General features: G+C 33.8%; 3 protein-coding genes across 3 annotated transcripts in view; 1 reads left to right on the plus strand and 2 right to left on the minus strand.

Moving 5' to 3' along the window:
• LOC129747227 (leucine-rich repeat-containing protein 15-like) overlaps positions 1–19514 on the plus strand; it is a 121137-nt gene that overhangs the window by 16531 nt on the left and 85092 nt on the right. The gene's annotated exons all lie outside the window — the stretch shown is intronic.
• On the minus strand, positions 7006–8102 carry LOC129747228 (uncharacterized). Its single transcript, XM_055741324.1, has one exon. It carries the CDS (start codon positions 8061–8063, stop codon positions 7137–7139), a length of 927 nt encoding a protein of 308 aa, XP_055597299.1. The 5' UTR covers positions 8064–8102; the 3' UTR covers positions 7006–7136.
• Positions 16325–17290, minus strand: LOC129741368 (uncharacterized). Its single transcript, XM_055733092.1, has one exon. It carries the CDS (start codon positions 17288–17290, stop codon positions 16358–16360), a length of 933 nt encoding a protein of 310 aa, XP_055589067.1. The 3' UTR covers positions 16325–16357.

Consider the following 19514-nt stretch of genomic DNA (forward strand, 5'->3'; position numbering starts at 1 on the left):
AAATGACAAAAATGACAAAAATGACAAAAATGACAAAAATGACAAAAATGACAAAAATGACAAAAATGACAAAAATGACAAAAATGACAAAAATGACAAAAATGACAAAAATGACAAAAATGACAAAAATGACAAAAATGACAAAAATGACAAAAATGACAAAAATGACAAAAATGACAAAAATGACAAAAATGACAAAAATGACAAAAATGACAAAAATGACAAAAATGACAAAAATGACAAAAATGACAAAAATGACAAAAATGACAAAAATGACAAAAATGACAAAAATGACAAAAATGACAAAAATGACAAAAATGACAAAAATGACAAAAATGACAAAAATGACAAAAATGACAAAAATGACAAAAATGACAAAAATGACAAAAATGACAAAAATGACAAAAATGACAAAAATGACAAAAATGACAAAAATGACAAAAATGACAAAAATGACAAAAATGACAAAAATGACAAAAATGACAAAAATGACAAAAATGACAAAAATGACAAAAATGACAAAAATGACAAAAATGACAAAAATGACAAAAATGACAAAAATGACAAAAATGACAAAAATGACAAAAATGACAAAAATGACAAAAATGACAAAAATGACAAAAATGACAAAAATGACAAAAATGACAAAAATGACAAAAATGACAAAAATGACAAAAATGACAAAAATGACAAAAATGACAAAAATGACAAAAATGACAAAAATGACAAAAATGACAAAAATGACAAAAATTACAAAAATGGCAAAAATGAAAAAAATGACAAAAATGACAAAAATGACAAAAATGACATAAATGACAAAAATGACAAAAATGACAAAAATGACAAAAATGACAAAAATGACAAATATGGCAAAAATGACAAAAATGATAAATATGATAAAATTGACAAGAATGACAAAAATGACAAAAAATACTTATAAGAAAAACTTGAAACTGATTTTTTTTATATGTATTTATTATAGTTATTTTTCCACGGTTGTGGCTTTCGTGTTTTTCATTGATGATATGACGATAAAAGCTTGTAAATCAATTTTTGACGGTCGTCATATGAAATAATTTTTTTTACATCGTTCCAATTAATTTATCTTTTCCGCTCCTTCTTCGTTTTTTTAGTTTCCAAATAGAGTTTTTTCAAACTCTCAAATTGCCGTTGAAATTACTACACTGATGAAAATTAAAGTTTAAACGCTACGCTTATTAGAAAAATTAATGTTAAAACTTCACTCAAACTTTCTCCATTTTTATTTTTATGATAGTAAATTGATCATAGCACTTAATAAATCTTGTTTGCAACTTTCACTTTTATTTATAAACTGTGTTAAAGCCGTACCTCTTATTCCAGAAAACAGTGGTTGGGCTGCTAATCTCAGTATGAAACTGTGGTAACTGATAAGGTTATTTTTTCTTGAACTGTTTGATTTTAACCAGCATAAAACCTCCAGGAACAATCGTTTTGCCTTCTCCATGTGTGGTTTTTCTTCCTCTTTCGCTGCAATCGTTCGCAAATTCCATGAAATGTCATATATCACATCCTTTGTATGATTTGTCCCGGAAAGGAACTTCAACGAGTCGTGGAAGGTTTCCACTCCAATTTGGTTTCGAATCAAAAAGTTTAGATATTCACGCATTCGATGTTCTCTGACTTCGGGGACATACTTTTCCCAAGTACTGTTGTCACCTGTTTTCAAAATTGTCAACAACTCGAAAACAGCGTTCCAATATTCTTGCGTTGCTTGTTCAATTTCCTCTTTAATTTTAACGATTTTTAGCTTTAACTTGTGCACTTCGTCCTGCAGAACTGTTTGCTGTTCTTGATTGACCGTTTCTGACTCTTTCGAAAAAGTATCTTTCATTTTAGAAAGTTCCGACATTTTTTGTATGAAAATTTTCTTGAGGGTGTCAATATCTTCTTGAGAAACTTTAGAGTTTTTCATCGCCTGGTATTCCTGATGAAGGGATTTCAAGGCCGTGATTATCGATTTAACATCATCTTTGCATTTTTCGTCGATTCCCTCAGATGGCAAGACAATGCTAATTTGCTCAGTTTTGGCAATTTCTGATATGCCTTTTTGTATACCATCAAGAACATTTCGAGGGATGTTACATCTTTCACCCTCGATTTTGCTTCCTGTTGGTGCCGAAATCACTCCACAGATGAAAGCAAAAATCGCAATTTGCACTCGACGCTTCATAATGAAGAAAACCAAACCCGAACCAAATTTGATCGCAATTTCAGCTTAAATAGCTTCGACATCATTGTTTGCAAATTGTTTGCAGAATCTGTGTGTGGAAGGAGAAAAAGGCAAATATCAAGAAACACAAACATTGTTCATTACAATTGCTCAGATGTTTGTTTTTTTTTTTTAAGTCAGAGGAGAAGTGATCTGTAGAATTATAACTTTAGATGAGAAGGACAAGAAAATTTCACGGGCATGTCAAATTTGAATCAGATATCAAAACAAAGTCATCATAGATTATAGAACCATAAGTTGTTTCAAATTTTCATGTTCGAGAAAAGGCCTAGTCATCCGACTTTTGAAGATCTTACAAATGCAGGATGAATGTGCTGCTGCTGATTGATTACTTTGGTTTGGCCTTCCAGTGGAAAAAAAAAGACGGATTGGCTTAGGAAGCGCTGATTTTAAGGGCTGATACGGCAGATGATTTGTTTTGATTTAGCCTTTCGGTAAGACGGATTGACTTAGGAAGTGCAGATTTTTGAGAAAGCTGAAGCTGATTGCTTTTTTTTTTTTTTAATTTCGACTTCCGATGGAAAAACACAGAATTGGCTCTGGAGGCGCATATTTTTAAGGCAGCTTCCGCTGATTGTTTATTTTGGTTTGGCCTTTCGGTGAAAAAAGACGGAATTGGCTCAGGAAGCGCAGATTATTTGATTGTTTGTTTTGATTTGGCCGTTCGGTGGAAAAAAAAAAGAATTGGTTTAGGAAGCGAAGATTTTTAAGGCCGCTGTTGCTGATTGTTTATTTTGAGTTGGCCTTCCGGTGAAAAAAAAAAGAATTGGCTTAGGGAACGAAGATTTTCAAGGCTGCTGTTGCCGATTGTTCATTTTGATTTGGCCTCTCGGTGAAAAAGACAGTTTGGCTTGAGAAGCGCAGCTTTTTAAGGCTGCTGCTATGATCGGCTGCTGCTATGTTTTGGTTTTGCCTTCCAGTGGAAAAGAGGGAATTGGCTTAAAAAGCGCAGACTTTTAGGACTGTTGCTGCTGAATGTTTGTTTTGGTTTATCCGTCCGGTGAAAAAAATGGAATTGGCATTGGAAGCGCAAATTTTTAGAATGATGTTGCTGATTGTTTGCCTTCCAGTAGAATAAGAAGGAATTGGCTTAGGGAGTGCAGATTTTTAAGGCTCCTGCTGCTGATTATTTGTTTGATTTGGCCTTTCGGTTGAAAAGACGAAAAGGCTTAGGAAGGCAGATGTTTAATACTTCTGCTGCTGATTGTTTGTCTTGATTTCCCTACCGGTGGAAAAAAGACGGATTTGGCTTAGGAAGAGCAAATTTTTAAGACTGTGCTGCTGATTATTTGTTTTGATTTGCCCTTCCGGTGGAAAAAGACGGAATTGGCTTAGGAAGCGCAGATTTTCAAGCAACTTCTTCTGATTGTTTATTTTGGTTTCGCCTTCCGGTGGAATAACAGAATTAGCTTTGGAAGCGCAGATTTTTAAGTCTGTTGCTGCTGATTTTTTGTTTTGTTTGGGCCTTCCGATGAAAAACAACAGAATTGCCTTAGGAAGTGTGGATTTTGAAGGTGGCTGCAGCTGATAGGTTATTTTAATTTAGCCTCCTGGTGGAAAAAGATGGAATTGGCTAAGGAAGCGCAGATTTTAAGGCTGTTGCTGTTGATTTTTTTGGTTTGGCATTCCGATGGAAGAAGACGGAATGACTTTGGAAGCGCAGGTTTTCAAAGCTGCTGCTGATTGTCCGTTTTGATTTGGCCTTCCGGTAGAAAAATACGGAATTGGCTAATGATGCGCAGATTTTTAGCACGGTTGCTGCTGAAGTTTTGGTTGGCCTTTCGATGAAAAAAGATGGAAATGGCTTAGGAACGCAGATTTTCAAGACTGCTACTATGATTGTTTGTTTTAGTTTTGCCTTCCGGTGAAAAAATACGGAATGGGCTTGGAAAGCTCGAATGTTTAAGACTGTTGCCGCTGATTATTTGTATTTTTTTTTTTGGCCTTCCGGTGACAAAAGACGGAATTGGCTTAGGAAGCGTAGATTTTTAAGCAGCTTCTGATGATTGTTTGTTTTGGTCTGGCCTTCCGGTGTAAAAAGACGGAATTGGCTTAGGAAGCGCAGATTTTCAAGACTGCTACTATGATTGTTTGTTTTAGTTTTGCCTTCCGGTGAAAAAATACGGAATGGGCTTGGAAAGCTCGAATGTTTAAGACTGTTGCCGCTGATTATTTGTATTTTTTTTTTTTGGCCTTCCGGTGACAAAAGACGGAATTGGCTTAGGAAGCGTAGATTTTTAAGCAGCTTCTGATGATTGTTTGTTTTGGTCTGGCCTTCCGGTGTAAAAAGACGGAATTGGCTTAGGAAGCGCAGATTTTTAAGACTGTTGCTGCTGATTTTTTGTTTTGATTGGGCCTTTCGGTGAAAAACGACGGAATTGCCTTAGAAAGCGCATGTTTTGTTTGTTTGTTTTGAATTTGGCCTTCCGGTGAAAAAAACGGTTTGGCTTAGGAAGCGCAGATTTAAGGATGCTGCTATAATCGTTTGTTTAGAGTTGGCCTCTTGGTGTAAACATACGGAATTGGCCTTAGAAGTGCAAATTTCTAAGACAGTTGCTGCTGATGATTTGTTTTGATTGGGCCTCCCGGTGAATAATGACGGAATTGCCTTAGAAAGCGCATATATTGTTTGTTTGTTTTGATTGTTTGTTTTGGTCTGGCCTTCCGCTGGAAAAGGCGGAATTGGCTTAGGAATCGCATATTTTTAAGACTGTTGCTGCTGATTATTTGTTTTGGTTGCACCTTCCGATGGAAAAGACGGAATTGGCTTAGGAAGCGCAAATTTATAAGACTGTTGCTGCTGATGTTTTGTTTTGATTGGGCCTTTCGGCGAAAAACGACGGAATTGCCTTAGAAAGCGCATATTTTGTTTGTTTGTTTTGGATTTGGCCTTCCAGTGAAAAAGACGATTTGGCTCAGTATGTACAGATATTTAGGGCTGCAGCAATGATCGTTTTTTTTTTTTGACCTGGCCTCTTGGTGAAAAAAGACGGAATTGGCTTAATGGGCGCAGATTTAAGACTGTTGCTGCTGATTATTTGTTTTGACTTGGCTTTCCGGTGGAGAAGGACGGTATTGACTTAGAAAGAGCAGATTTTGGAGGTAGCTTCCGCTGATTGTTTTGGTTTGGCCTTCCGGTGGAAAAAGACGGAATTGGCTTATGAAGCGCAGATTTGTATATTTGTTTGAGTTTGGCCTACCGGTCAAGAAAGATGGATTGGCTTATAAAGCGCGGCCTTTAAGACTTTTGTTGTTGAATATTTGTTTTGATTTGGCTTTCCGGTTGAAAAAGACGGAATTGGCCAAAGAAGCGCCGATTTTTAAGACTGCTTCTGCTGATTGTAATTTTTATTTCTTCTTCCAGAGAAAAAGAGGTTTGGCTTAGGAAGCGAAAGTGTTTTTAAGGCTGCTGCTATGATTCTTTGTTGTGGTTTGGCTTCCTGGTAGTAAAAGACGGAATTTGCTTAGAAAGCGCAGATTTTTAAGACTGTTGCTGTTGATTTTTTGTTTTAATTTGGCCTTCTGATGGAAAAAGACGGATTGCCTTAGGAAGCGCAGATTTTGAACGCTGCTGCTGCTGATTGTTTTTTTTATTTCGCTTTCCGGTGGAAAAAAATGGATTGACTTAGGAATCGCAGATTTTTTAAGGTTGCTGCTGATTATTTGTTTTTATTTGCCCTTCAAGTGGAAACACACGGAATTGGCTTAGGAAGCGTAGATTTATAAGACTGTTGCTGCTTAATGTTTGTTTTTTTTTTTTGTTTGGCCTTCCGCTGGAAAAAGACGGAAATGGCTTAGGAAGCGCAGATTTGTTAAAGTTGCTGCTGATTATTTGTTTTGATTAGCCCTTCCGGTGGAAAAAGACGGAATTGGCTTAGGGAGCGCAGATTTTTAAGACTGTTGCTGCTGAATGTTTGTTTTTTTTTGTTTGGCCTTCCGGTGGAAAGAGATGGAATTGGTTTAGAAATCGCAGATTTGTGAAATTGTTGCCGCTGATTAATTGTTTTAGTTGGGCCTACCGGTGAAAAAGTCGGATTGGCTTAGGTAGCGCAGACTTTTAAAGCTGCTGCTACTGATTGTTTTTTTTTCGGTTTGGCATTCCGGTGGAAAAGACGGAATTGGCTCAGGATGCGCAGATTTTTTAGACTGTTGCTGCTGATTATTTGTTTTGATTTGGCATCTTGGTAGAAGAAGAAGAAATTGCCTAAGGAAGCGCAGAATTTTTAAGGTTGCTGATGAATATTTGTTTGATTTGCACCTCCAGTGGAAAATGCGGAATTGGCTTAGGAAGCGAGGATTTGTAGAATTGATGCTGTAGCATATTTGTTTCAGTTTGGCCTACTGGTGAAAAAGGTCGGATTGGGTTAAGAAGGGCAGACTTTTAAGGCTGCTGCTATGATTGTTTTTTTTTTTTTTTGGTTTGGCATTACGGTGGAAAAGACGGAATTGGCTTAGGAAGCGCAAATTTTTAAGACTGTTGCTGCTGAATTTTTGTTTTGATTTGGCTTTCCGAAAAATTTGCCAATACTTAAAAATTTATCAGCTTAGACTCCTAAGTGTACACAAAGGTGTAATTTCATGAATTTTCAAATATATAAAAAAACATTCATTTTTGTTTCGATTAAACTTGTTTCACCACTTTCTTGGCATTCGCGATTTTATATCATTTATCAATTAAGCTATATTTCAAGCCTCCCCTTAGACAAAACATGAACTTTGACATGAAACACTCACATATTAGTAGGCACTCCATTTTATTTTTATTTTTAATCATCGCTGATTACACTATTTGCAATTTTAGATATCGAACCTCATTTGTGCTTGTCTGAATTGGTATTTAGCAGAGTTTTCCACACAAATTCATTCAGCTACGCAGATTGTTCAGATCACTCGTTAAATCTGTCTGGCATCTCTTACTTTCTTCAACAAACTTAGGAAGCGCTTTATCACCAATCCCAGAGAAAAGCGGTTTTACTGCACCTTTCAGTGTAAAACCATAAGAACTAAAGTAATTTTTATTTGGTTTCAGCCAACACAAAACATCCAAGAGCATCAGTTTTGCTGTCGACGTGTGCTGCCTGTCAGAACCTGTAGCTGTCATCTTCAGACTCCAGACTACTGCATCAACTACAGCTCTCGTATGATCCGATCCAGCCAGATACTTCAAAGATAGATTGAAAGTTTCCTTGTCTGCATTGGTTACAATCAAATGTTTAAAATAGTCACGCATACGATGCTTTCTCACTTCGGTTGCGTATTTCTCCCACGTTGCACGATCGTCGTCTTTCATAACGGACATCAACTCGAAAACATCTTCCCAGTACTGTTTGGTGGTTTGTTCAATTTCCTGTTGAATCTTAACGATCTCCAACTTAAGGTTGTGAATTTTATCCTGGAGAACTCCTTGCTCCTGTTTGTTTTCCTGGCCAGACTGTCTGAAAAATACATCCCTCTGTTTCGTCAGTTGATCCATTTTTTCTTCAAATGCTGTCTTCAAATCTTCAACATTTTGTTCAGAGTTTTTCATGGATTCATATTCCTGATATTCTTCCTTGAGCTTCTTAAGTGTGTCTAATATAGATTTAACATCTTCCTTGCATTTTACATCAACTGCATCTGTTGATGGAATTTCAACAGAATTTGATGGTTTGGAAATATCAGACATTCCCTTTTGAATCGCATCCAGAACATTTTTCGGAATTTTACACTTTGTATCGCCGGATTGGATTGGTGCTGAATAAACTCGGAAGATCAGAACTAGCAATGTAAAATAGTTAACTAGACACGTCATGATAATAGAATTAATTTTCGCACGAGTCGTTGCAATGAAACATGAGACAGCAACTTAAATACGATTGAGATCCATCGTCTTTCTAAATGATAAATTATGATAAAGTAATGTCACCATATAACAAAAGCTGAATAAATTTGTACAGATGAGAGCCTTCTAGAGACAAAGAGGTTTCAGTGCACCAACGCTACTTGCGAGAAAAAACGTTATAAGTGTGCACATTTTTTAGTCAGGGTCGTCCAAAATTAGAGATATGTTGCGGAATGTGTAACCAAATTGTAGAACATTGTAGAACATAATTGTAGAACATAATATTTATTTCTGCATCAAGTTTCAAAAAGTGGATTTTTTCAGCACGACTCCTAAATTTATCCAACAAGGTTTGCCGAGTTGGATAATCACGTTGAGTCGAGTTTTGCAACGAGTTGCATACACATTTGTTGAAATAATGGATTCAAACGCATGTTTCTGTGGTGGAATAGAGATATCTTTGGTCAGTTTCGTTCGTTTTTTTCATCAAAATTTATCAGCAGAATTGATATTGTTTTTAGGCTATCAGAACACCTTTCGTGATTACTTTTTTGAAAGATAAACAAACACAAACACATAGTTGGTCAAAAAATTTCGTTCCTAACGCATACATAACAAAAATTTACATTTTTTTTTTTAGTTTGATTTGAGAACGAGTATAAGAATAATCTCGGGCAAAATCCAGGCTTTTCTTAGGAAATCTGGGTAACTGAGCTGGACTTAACTTTTCCCAAATTTATTCCCGGATAAAACCTGGAAATCTGGCAACCTTAACATATTACATAAGTGATAGCTTTTCGTGTAACTGCACTTAAGTGATATTGTCACTTCCTAATGCTCTCAATTATGTGTGGTATTCTGAGTTAAACATTCAGAATAGTTGGCAACACTGCTGCGTTACCACGAACATAGTTTGAGTTGTTTGACTTCACAGTGTGATGATGTGTACGTCATCATCAGCAGTCATTAGCAATCATCAGAAATCATCATTGCTATTGGTTAATTGCGAATTGACCGAATCATGCTGAGAACCGAAACAAACAAGAAAGCGTTGTGACGTCCAGAAAATTGTTTTTTTTAATAACTATTGAGATTCAACTGATTTGAGAATAAATAATTTTTTTTTCAAAAAATCTTTTTGAATCATGAAGAAGGTATTTTTCTGTGACTTCTATAAAAATCTTCGAAAAAATTTAAGTTTTTTAGTTATCAACGCTTATTGATTCCCCCAAGTAACACAGATTAAGCCAATTAGCATTAGAAAATCTATTATATAAAATTCTCTTGTAACGGTGTTTGTAGTACTACTCCTCCGAAATGACCCAACCGATTCAAATGAAATTATTTTTAGAATATTCTGTGGGCATGCGAATCGGTTTATATCGAATAAAAACAACAAAAAGTCGCATTAATTGTCAGTAATCATTAAATTTGTAATAAATTGAATCAAATTAAAGTCATGGCCTTCAATTTTTTCGAGATTTTCTTTACTTTGGGCGCCGGACGGGCGGTTTGTTTTTCGTCTCTATGGTCAAGGCGTCGCAAGCAAACGTCGTAGGAGGTTAGTAACTATGGCATAGCATACTGTTTAGTGGGAATTTTTGGGCGCGCATTTCTCAACCAAGCATAATTTCGATGCATGTGGTGACCACATGAAGCCTAGATGTGTTTTTTTCTTCTTGATTCCTAGATCATTTGTACAGCACATATGTAGTAATGAATGACGCCCATATGTGACCCAGATTAATATTTTGCCGATCAAATCAAAACCATGCAAACGATTTAAAAAAATTAAAACTTCAATTCGTGATATTTCAAGAAGGAATTGTTGTCTAAATAATATGACTTTAGTACTGATACGTATGAAATAATGGTATGACTCTTTGCGGACATTTGAAAAAAGAAAAGTGGAAAGACTTGGTTTATAATCCAAAATGCTAGAAATATTTTTCAAACATGTACAAATGTGCTTCACAGAAGTTGTATCATGCGCCATTAAATTTATAGAACAACCACAAAATCCGTTGGAAATGAACAGACACATGAACTGAACAAGAGCCTGTCCTTTAAAATGGATTATATAAGATTGATGTTCAATTGAAGGCCGAATGCAAAGAAGTGCAAACGTTCAACATTTACAAAAAATGTATACATGATTTCTAAATTTATAAATGGTTGGGCCCAAATAAACAATCTGACTAAATAAACTTAACTTTTTTTTAAATCGTTCACCAAAAAACTGTTTACAGGTTCCCTGTTTGTTTACACAGAATTCAAATACGTACTTAACATAAATGTGTGTTTTTGTTTGACATATTTTGGTTACGTAGGTGAGACTTTAGATCCAATTTTTTTGTTGACATGTTTTTTGTGATTGATATTCCAGAAGCATAATTTTTGATAGCAGAAGCTGAATTTGTTTTTTTTTTTTTTTTTGATAAGTTTTTGTTATGACCTTAAAGGTTTGAAAATAAAATTAACTCCTGTCATTTCACACGGTGAAACAAGTGGCAATGCGCCTTTAAGTCATGAAACATATTCCAATTTTTCTCTAAAATAGTCAGATAGGGTATCCCGAGTGTTAAATCTGAACGGATATTAAAAATTTTTAAATGTCGAGGTAAATTTACATGAAAATTTCCAGAAAAAAGAATGAACTCATGAAATTATCGTAGCCTTGAAAGATTAATTCTTTTTTATGTATTTAATTTTTTTTAAATCTGCGTTCCAATTAAATCTTATTGAATCTTGAAAATATCATATAATCTTAAACAGAATCGCAAATCACCTTTAACACTGTTTAGGAAAATTTTAAATCAGACAACAATGGTTTAAATTGGCAGGTGTGTATTTAAGGATAAAAAAGAAGATAAAAATGCTTTAATTCGGTTGAATAACAAAAAAATTTAATCATATCTTTTCTCCTTTCAAAACTAAATAAAATTTCTTTGAATATTAACCCAATAAATCAAGACTTCTTGATTTAATTAGCATTTTTTGCTAAAAACAAGGGCGAACTTTTTTTTGGACATGATTTTGATGAAAATATGGATATAAATAACCACTGCTTCCAAATGTGAGGAAAGTGAAGCTGCTTGAAAATGGTTTGAAAAAAATCATCTCTAATGATTTTATTTCTTCAGTTCTTAAAAATATACCATTAAAAGCTACTCGGGAGCTAAAAGTGCTGCGCTAGGCAGAATATTGAACAAACACTCCAAAAATTGTCCCGATATTAAAAATTCTTTTTCCATAAAGTTTCATATGCAATAAATTCCAATAAATGAGAAATTTTTGATTTCGATTTAAACCTTAATGTGAACTAGAGCAAAGCGGAGTCAATCAACTAAATTGTATACAATAAATGAAACATAGATATAATCAACATATGTTATTTATGGAACAAGTTATAAAGAGTGGATTTTTTTTAGCATGAGGTTTGCCAAGTTTGATGGTAACGTTGAGTGCTGAAAAAATCGAATTTGCAACGGGAAGCTGATACCTGATATCATTCGGCAATATTCAAAGCATCCGAATCAAAGAAATGTAAATGAAAAGGATTCATGTAAGATGTATGTAAAATTTATTGGAGATATTTTTTGAATAATCAGTTAAAAGACCCGTAGAATTGAGTTAAAATTCCTAGATTTGATTCCAATATAATTGAGCAGGCCAATTCGAGCAAACGGAAAAGATGAATATGTTAAAAAAACTAGGACATGTTCAAGAAAGCGAGACGATTAACAACTCAAGATTTGATGCTTTTTTTAAGTCAAACAGCGAAAAAAAATTGAAATAGACGCCAAGTTTAAAATGGTAAGACGAAGTTTACCGGGTCTGCTAGTATTATTATGGTTTATTTATGACATTTTTTTGTGCAGGTCGTTTAATGACGGTTTAATTATGGTCAAGCAAAATGCTTATTTTATTGTTTAGACCATATGTTTTCATGTAGTTTTAAAAACGCTAATAAAGCTTTTATTAAACATACTACTTTAGATGAATGCTCTGTTTAAACTATAAAAAACACACACTTAGAAATTTGCTCCAAGCTTTCTTTTGCATGTTCTATACTCAGTGCTTGATTATTAAAGTGCCATAAAATTTAGTGATAGTTCTCGATGAAGATGTCAAAACAAGACACGCTCAAGTAAGATTGCACATATTTGGATTGGAATTCCCATTTTTACACATTTTTGATAAGTTGTGTGTGTGTTGGTTTTGAGTTAAAAAAAAAATATCAAAAATCTTTGAAAAACCTCAAATCACCAGAAGTGGTATAAATATCTCTACAATATGAGTATTGAGTGAAAGGGCCCAACTAGAAGGAGACAAATTTGTTGCTTGATCCCATCATTAACCCAAAATGGCGGCTTCCGCTTTTATTTTCAATTCTGTAAATTACTGAAAAACTTTTGAAACATCCACAATATGGGTGATAGATAAAAGGGCTAAAAGGGTAGAAGTCGAATTTCTCTATCAGACACCATATTGAAATCCAAGATGGAAGCTTTCGCATGACTCTAAAATGCTGTAAAAGACCGAAAATCGCAAAAAAGAACAAGAATACAGACCCCGATCGTTTTTGGAAACATTCGATTTTATTAACATCCGATTTTGGCACGTTTGTCGGTTTTCTGGAACAACATTTCCTTTTAGTATTCGCTTTAATAGATCCAATATAAATTGAAACACCAATAATATATTTTTCGTTTTCTTATGATGATAAAATACAACAACAAAAACAATTGTTTTTAATTTGGGAAGTACTCAATAAAACAAAAAGATAAAAATTTCATTGAATCAAAAATCAAATACAAACCAAAGAAAGACATAAATAGCAAAAATGGCAAAAAAAACAAAAATTATAAACAACGCAAGAGAAATGCTAAATTTATCAGAAACATGATATAAATTTTATGAAAAAATGTCAAAAAAATTATCGAAAATTGTCTAAAGTTTAAACATAGTTTTATTGAAGTAATAACTGAAAAAAAGTTGAGAAAAAACGTTCAATTTTGACAACATTCGATATTGGCAACATGGTGTACATGGTGAAAGGAACCAACGACTCTAAATAGCTAGCTTAAATAATAAATACTTAATGCAACCAGATGAAAAAAGAAAACAAAAAAAAAAGAAAATTTACAATATAAAACGAACTTAAACTTTAGAGAGTTCATTGGAAGCCGCCATCTTTGATTTCAAAATGGCGTCTGATAGCGAAATTCGGAATCTCTTAGTTTAGTCTTTAACCCAATACGCAATATTGTAATTTTATGCAATTTTAAGTAATCAACAGCATTTTAAAGTTCAGCGGAAGCCGCTATCTTCGATTTAAAGATGGCGTCAGATGGTGAAATTCGGCTTCTACTCGTTGATCCCTTTCAACTAATACTCATACTGTGGGGGTTTTACACGATTATCTGTCATTTGCAGTATTTTCAAGTTGAGAAAAGGCCGCCATCTTGGATTTTAAGATGGCGTCCGAAAGCTAAATATGACTTCTTCCAGTTTAACCTCTTGCACAATACCCATATTGTGAGGATTTCATGCGATTTTCAGTCAATAACAGCATTTTAAGGTTTAGCAAAAGCCGTCATCTGTCTGTCCTCATTTACTGAACTAATGATTAACAACTCAGAAGTGAGGAACTATTCCTAAGCATGTAAGGCCGGAACAAATTTCAAATTCTTCTTTTGTCACTCGGAGTTGGAACATCGCGAAGGGGGGCAATTTATTTGCGAAAAACAAATATTGGAATAAATAGCACGGAAGCTTGTATGCAACAAAATTGCATACTATATTGTTGTACAAAACCTATAAATCAAGTTATTTTTTATCGAATAATTCAATCAAATCAAGAAAACTAAAAGTGAAATTACTCCCATCTTCTTGAATTTGTTTTTTTGGTCATGTAATCATTCAGATATTGGAATTTTATACAGGAATTTTAATAAATTATTTCAACCTTTATTTATTTCCCCCTTCTAGTTTTTTTGGAAATTTCGAAGGTGGGGTGACAAAAGAAGAAATTGATATTTGCTCCAGCCTTATTGGTTGGCTTGCTAGAGAAACGTCAAATTTTTTTTTTATAGCTCTCATAAAGCCATCATAAAATTAATTAGCCATTTATTTGAGTATAATAAAACTTTTTAGCATTGAATTGACTAACGCCATGTTGGATGCAAAACGAAGGGCACAAAATGACGCCATGTTGAACACGGAAAATAAAAAAAAAGTAAAATTTACCTTTTTGCGTGGTGATTTTTTTTCACCCCTCATTCGAGGTATGTATATTTTACCTTTTTTTCATTCACCTAGCAAAAAGGTTAATTTTACCTTTTTTAATCAACCTAGAAAAAAGGTAAATTTTACCATTTTCGCATTCACCTAGAAAAATAGTTAATAATACCGTTTTCCTATTCACTGATTTGGAAGGTATTTGCTAGTCGGTTTGATTGGTTTCTTCAGTTAAAGTAAATACAAAACTCATTCAAAAATAAATTTTATTATTATGTTTTATTAGTGACACTTAACCATCTTCGTGGCATTTGTGCCATTTTCAAAAAATTATATTTATTTGAAATAAATAGGAACTTTTACCTAATCCCCCTGCATTGCGTTAACATATTCTTGCTCTTATCCGTTCTAATCCGGTCAGGTCCGGCTTTTCCGGAATGATATCTGGAGGATGACGTGGAATACACCTTGAAGCTCTGTGGGCCGATTTGAAACCAAAGCAAAGTATTATGACGAGAACCAGCACAACTAAACGATATCTAGGAAAACACTTACCATTCTGTTCCGATATTCACATATTGGGCACGAAGCAAACTTCCTTCCTGAACGACAAAACAGCTTAACCTCGATAAACGTGTTCGGCAAAAGTTACTTTTTTTCGAGATGAATTGTACCGTTTTGTTTAGCTCAATCCAGGTCAACTTCATTTCGCTACGAGGTAAGTTTTACCTTATTTGGATTTACCTTTTTTTTCTTGGTGAATTATACTTTTATATTCAGCTCAATTCAGATGAACTTCACCTCGCTACGAGGTAAGATTTACCTTTTTTGGATTCACCTTTTTTCTTGGTGAATTGTACCTTTTTCCAATCACGATTTAGGTAAATTTCATCTCGCTGTGAGGTAAGTTTCACCTCGAAGAGGTAGAAGTTACCTTTTTGGCTTTCACGAGCGTTCACCTCGCTATCTCGGTAAATTTTACCTTTTTATTATTTTTCGTGATGGCTTCACAATGTCAAGTACCGGCAAACAGGGCATCATGCAACAGCGAAGTTAGATGCAATTTTCACATCGCCAATGGTTGCTATATACTCCGTGATTGACCAAAGCCATCAATTTTGACGAAAGGTCAAAGAATGGCGTCTGGGATCGACAGCACATTAACAATGAGCAAAACTGGTGATCTCTCTTTACGCATCAATAATGGCGCCGACAACGTCCTAGGAGTTAACGAATAGTTTGGAAAATAGAGATAGGAATTAAAGAACAATGTTATGCCTAAGGACCGAGGTCACCTTTGCAACCTAGGAAAATATTTTTTCGAAGTTAACTGAAAAACTCAAAAAAAGTATTTTTTTTTTCCTGCTTATCTTGCCGAGTTGTTCAGGCGCTTAGTTGAAAAGAAATATTAGCACGAAAATGACCCCGATCCCACCCCAATTTCATATAGTACTGGTCAGCTACTATTTATCTCGTCTTATCAATGCTCGCATGAATTCACATCTTTATTTATCCCTTTAATGGTAACATTTATTTGCATTGACACAAAAAACAAGATTTTTGACGTCTGGTTGAGCAAAATATAAACACAAGATGGCTTAGCATAAGAGTCAACAAATGAGGTGTATGGAGCTACAGAAATATATAAATGTTTGAAATTGATTTGTTGAGTTGATAATGTCAACGCTGCTTCATATTATAAACTTCATGTACAGCAATTTTCAGATTTTCATAATTTTAACTTCTATTTTTTTATTTTAAAGACAATAATAAGTAATTGAAAAAAACTTTTCTAAACCCCAAAAGGGCTCTTATATTCATCTGAAAAGTTAAACTTCTCACATTTGTTCCCATTTTCCACTAAACGGATGGTAGAAGTGTTAATCTTAGAAGCCAAACAATCAAACAATTATGTATGACACAGACTGTGTTATGAATTTTGATAAAAAAAATACCAAAGTTATCCAATAAAATGTTTTATTGCGTTTGGGGAAGTTGACATATCTAAAAGGTGTTACCATCTATAACAAGTTGTTCAGTTTTGATAACAATATAGTGTCACAGTTTTGGTTTTCCTGTAGAAAACTGCTCAAAGCTCTTCCTCGAATTCCGGAAAATAGTGGTTGAGCAGCTCCCTGCAAAGTCCATCGATAGGAAGACAGATTGTTTTTGAGCCCTGGATCAGATGCCAACCAACAAAGAACTTCCAGAAGGAGCAGTTGAGAGTTTATTTTGCGCTGATCTTCTTCCCAGGCGAAGGATCGTAAATTAAACGACAGAGCTGTTAGAATTCTGTTCATTGAGCTTCCTGCAACTAGATCGTCCAATGAGCTTTTAAGTGTTCCTTGCTTGTAGTTTTGGACCAGATAACTTATGAATTCTCGCAACCGATTATTACTGATTTCGGCTAGATAGTTTTTGCGGTTGGCATTTTTTCCATCATGCGTAATTGAAATCAGCTCAAAAATGTTTAACCAATATGTTTCTACTTTTTCCTGGATTTCTTCCTGCAAACCAACAATTTTCAATCTCAGATTATGAACGTTCTCTTGCAAGATTCCCGTTTCTTGAATGCTTGATTTTTCGTTTTCTCTACTGAAGACATCCTTCTGCTTCGTAAGCTGGTTGACCATATCAAAAAAGTTTTGTTTCAATTTCTCCATATCATCGTCACTTATTTTTGCGCTTGATAATTCCTTATAGTCCTCAGCAAGCTTTTCTAAAGTACTGACGATTTTTCCAACATCTTGCTTACATTGTGTATCAATTTTATCTAATCCTGATATTTCGATGATGTCGTTTGACTTTGAAATGTCCGATAACCCTTTATGAATCGCGTCGAGAATTGGCTTAGGAATTAAACATCTCGTTTCCTCAGGTTGTTTGACAACTGGTACCGTCAAGACATTGTTGATGAAGATAAAAATCACTAAACTACTAACAAGTAGTTTCATTTTGGTGTAAAACGTTCTCCTAAAACTATTACTTGTGAAACTGAAATCTGGCTCTGATGACTATCACTCGTTTGAAAGTTCATATTAAATCATTTATACTCTAGGAAAGTTAGACAACTGTTTGCTGATAAAGGGAAAACATGTTGATTCAATTGGTTTTGTTAATTGATAACATACATCAGAGTCACAATGAATTACTGAGATTTGTGATAAGACTTCATCCCTTGTAAATTAAAAAAAAATGAACATTATTGAAATGAATAATGTAGTACACTCGATAAGGATTGAACTATTTTACTAAAGCGATAAATTTTAAAAAACATTGTCTGTTAAATAAAATGTTATTTTGGATATGTCACATTTCTGCAAAATTCTAACTTCGCAGCCTAAAGCAAGAAAAAGGAAATACAAAACAGGATTAGGTTTAGGTTAAGCCTTCATATTTTGAACCTAATTTCGATCCTGATGCTAACGCTGACCCTAGAATGAATACCCATTCAATTATACAAAGATTTCGCCTATCCAAATACCAGGCGCGGAACTAGAGCTCGGTTTTTGGGTTGGGAGGGGGAATTTTACAAATTTTCAAAAATCGATCAATTCGTTCAGTTTTAAAGAGTAGAGGGGGAGAAGTGGTTTTCTTATTTTGTAAACAAGGGAGTTTTAAAAAAAAAATCGAATGATTAGCTCATTAGAGAAACTTTCGTTATACATGTCTTTTAATTTAATGGAAATAACACATTTGTTGTTAAAAAGAAGTAAATTTTAAGAAATCTGCCTATTATCCTGCTTTTCTCTAAGCATTATTTTATATTGGCGGAATATCAACAAAACAAAAATTTAATAATTCTCATTTGGAAACTTTACGTTCGAAAAAGCAAACATCTGAAAAAAGGTTTTGATAACAATTGCTATAAATTTAACTCTGATTTTAAAACTCTGATAATTTATTGTTACTCTGATATTGTGTTATTTTTATACATACTGAAACTTATTTCTCATTGTTGAATGCGGCCGAAAAATTTCGATCCCAAAACTGGATTGTTTTTAAAATCAAATTATAAAATATGATTTTGAAGTCTGGAGCATTTTGAACTCCACTTTAATTAATTTTCTTTTGAATTTTCAGCTTCCATATTCCAGCTTTATTTAACTCTTTAAAACCGAACCTCTGTATTAAGACGGGGTTCACAGTCATATGCGTAACACCATATCCAATTACACTAGGGAACAGCATTTTTGGTGCCTATGTTATAATAAGTGTTTTTGGAAGATTTTGGCGTCCTGAATTCGAATCATTTGCCAGATTTTGTCTATCAGCTCCTGTTTTAGCGATATTGCGTACGGAGATTTTGAAATTGATAACTTTTGAATAAAATCGATCATTCATAACTAATGAACCAACATTAAAAAATACTGATTAGAAATCTATTTGTCATCCTCCATTCATTCAAGAATTGAAATTCTGCCTAGACATTCTAGAGTCAGAGATATACCGCTTTAAAACATTGATTTCTACGTTTTTTAGAAATTTAAGTAAATATGATTACCACTATTTCTGATTCATTTAAAAACTTTGTTGAAGACTGAAAAATGATAGTAGGTACTTATGGTTTAGGAAATATCTAAGATTCAATTAGAGTTAATATTCTTAAAAATTATTTGCTAAATTTGGTAAAAATATTCAATACAAAAACTTCAAAAACTTTTTTTTCCCAGAAGTCAAAACTACTCGCGATCTTCAGGAAAGTTGAAGTTTTAACATTTTAAAAATCCTTGTCATCTTCTACAATTTTGCTTTGAAAGTGAACAAACTGATTGAATGATTTTTTTTTCAATGTTATTTCGAAAACAAGAGATGCTAGAAAAAAAACTAATTGCATATTTGGAATCATCGCCCCAAAATTAGTCTGAATCTATTCTCAAGTTCTTTGCTTCGGGAAAATGATAATTTTGTGTTATTTCTTCGGAAAAATGTAAATTTTGTTGCCTAATGCTATTTATATTCACCTTATTTGCAGAACTTTTCAAAACACGTTCATCAAACAATCCGTACTAATGAAAACTTTTTGATAAGCTTTTGTCACATGCAACAGCTAAATAAATAATAAAAAAAAGCTTTTACCTGTTCTGTCTTAAAATTTTCACCATTTTTATTGATTTACAAATAAAAAGAATTCAAGTTAGCTAAAAAAGATGTACCTAAAATAAATCCCGTCTAAAG

Source organism: Uranotaenia lowii, chromosome 2, assembly GCF_029784155.1.
Source record: "Uranotaenia lowii strain MFRU-FL chromosome 2, ASM2978415v1, whole genome shotgun sequence".
Classification (NCBI taxonomy): Eukaryota; Metazoa; Arthropoda; class Insecta; order Diptera; family Culicidae; genus Uranotaenia; species Uranotaenia lowii.

Excerpts from the sequence above, each read along its gene's own strand:
- LOC129747228 (XM_055741324.1), bottom strand. The coding sequence starts at position 8,063 with ATGACGTGTCTAGTTAACTATTTTACATTGCTAGTTCTGATCTTCCGA.
- LOC129741368 (XM_055733092.1), bottom strand. The coding sequence starts at position 17,290 with ATGAAACTACTTGTTAGTAGTTTAGTGATTTTTATCTTCATCAACAAT.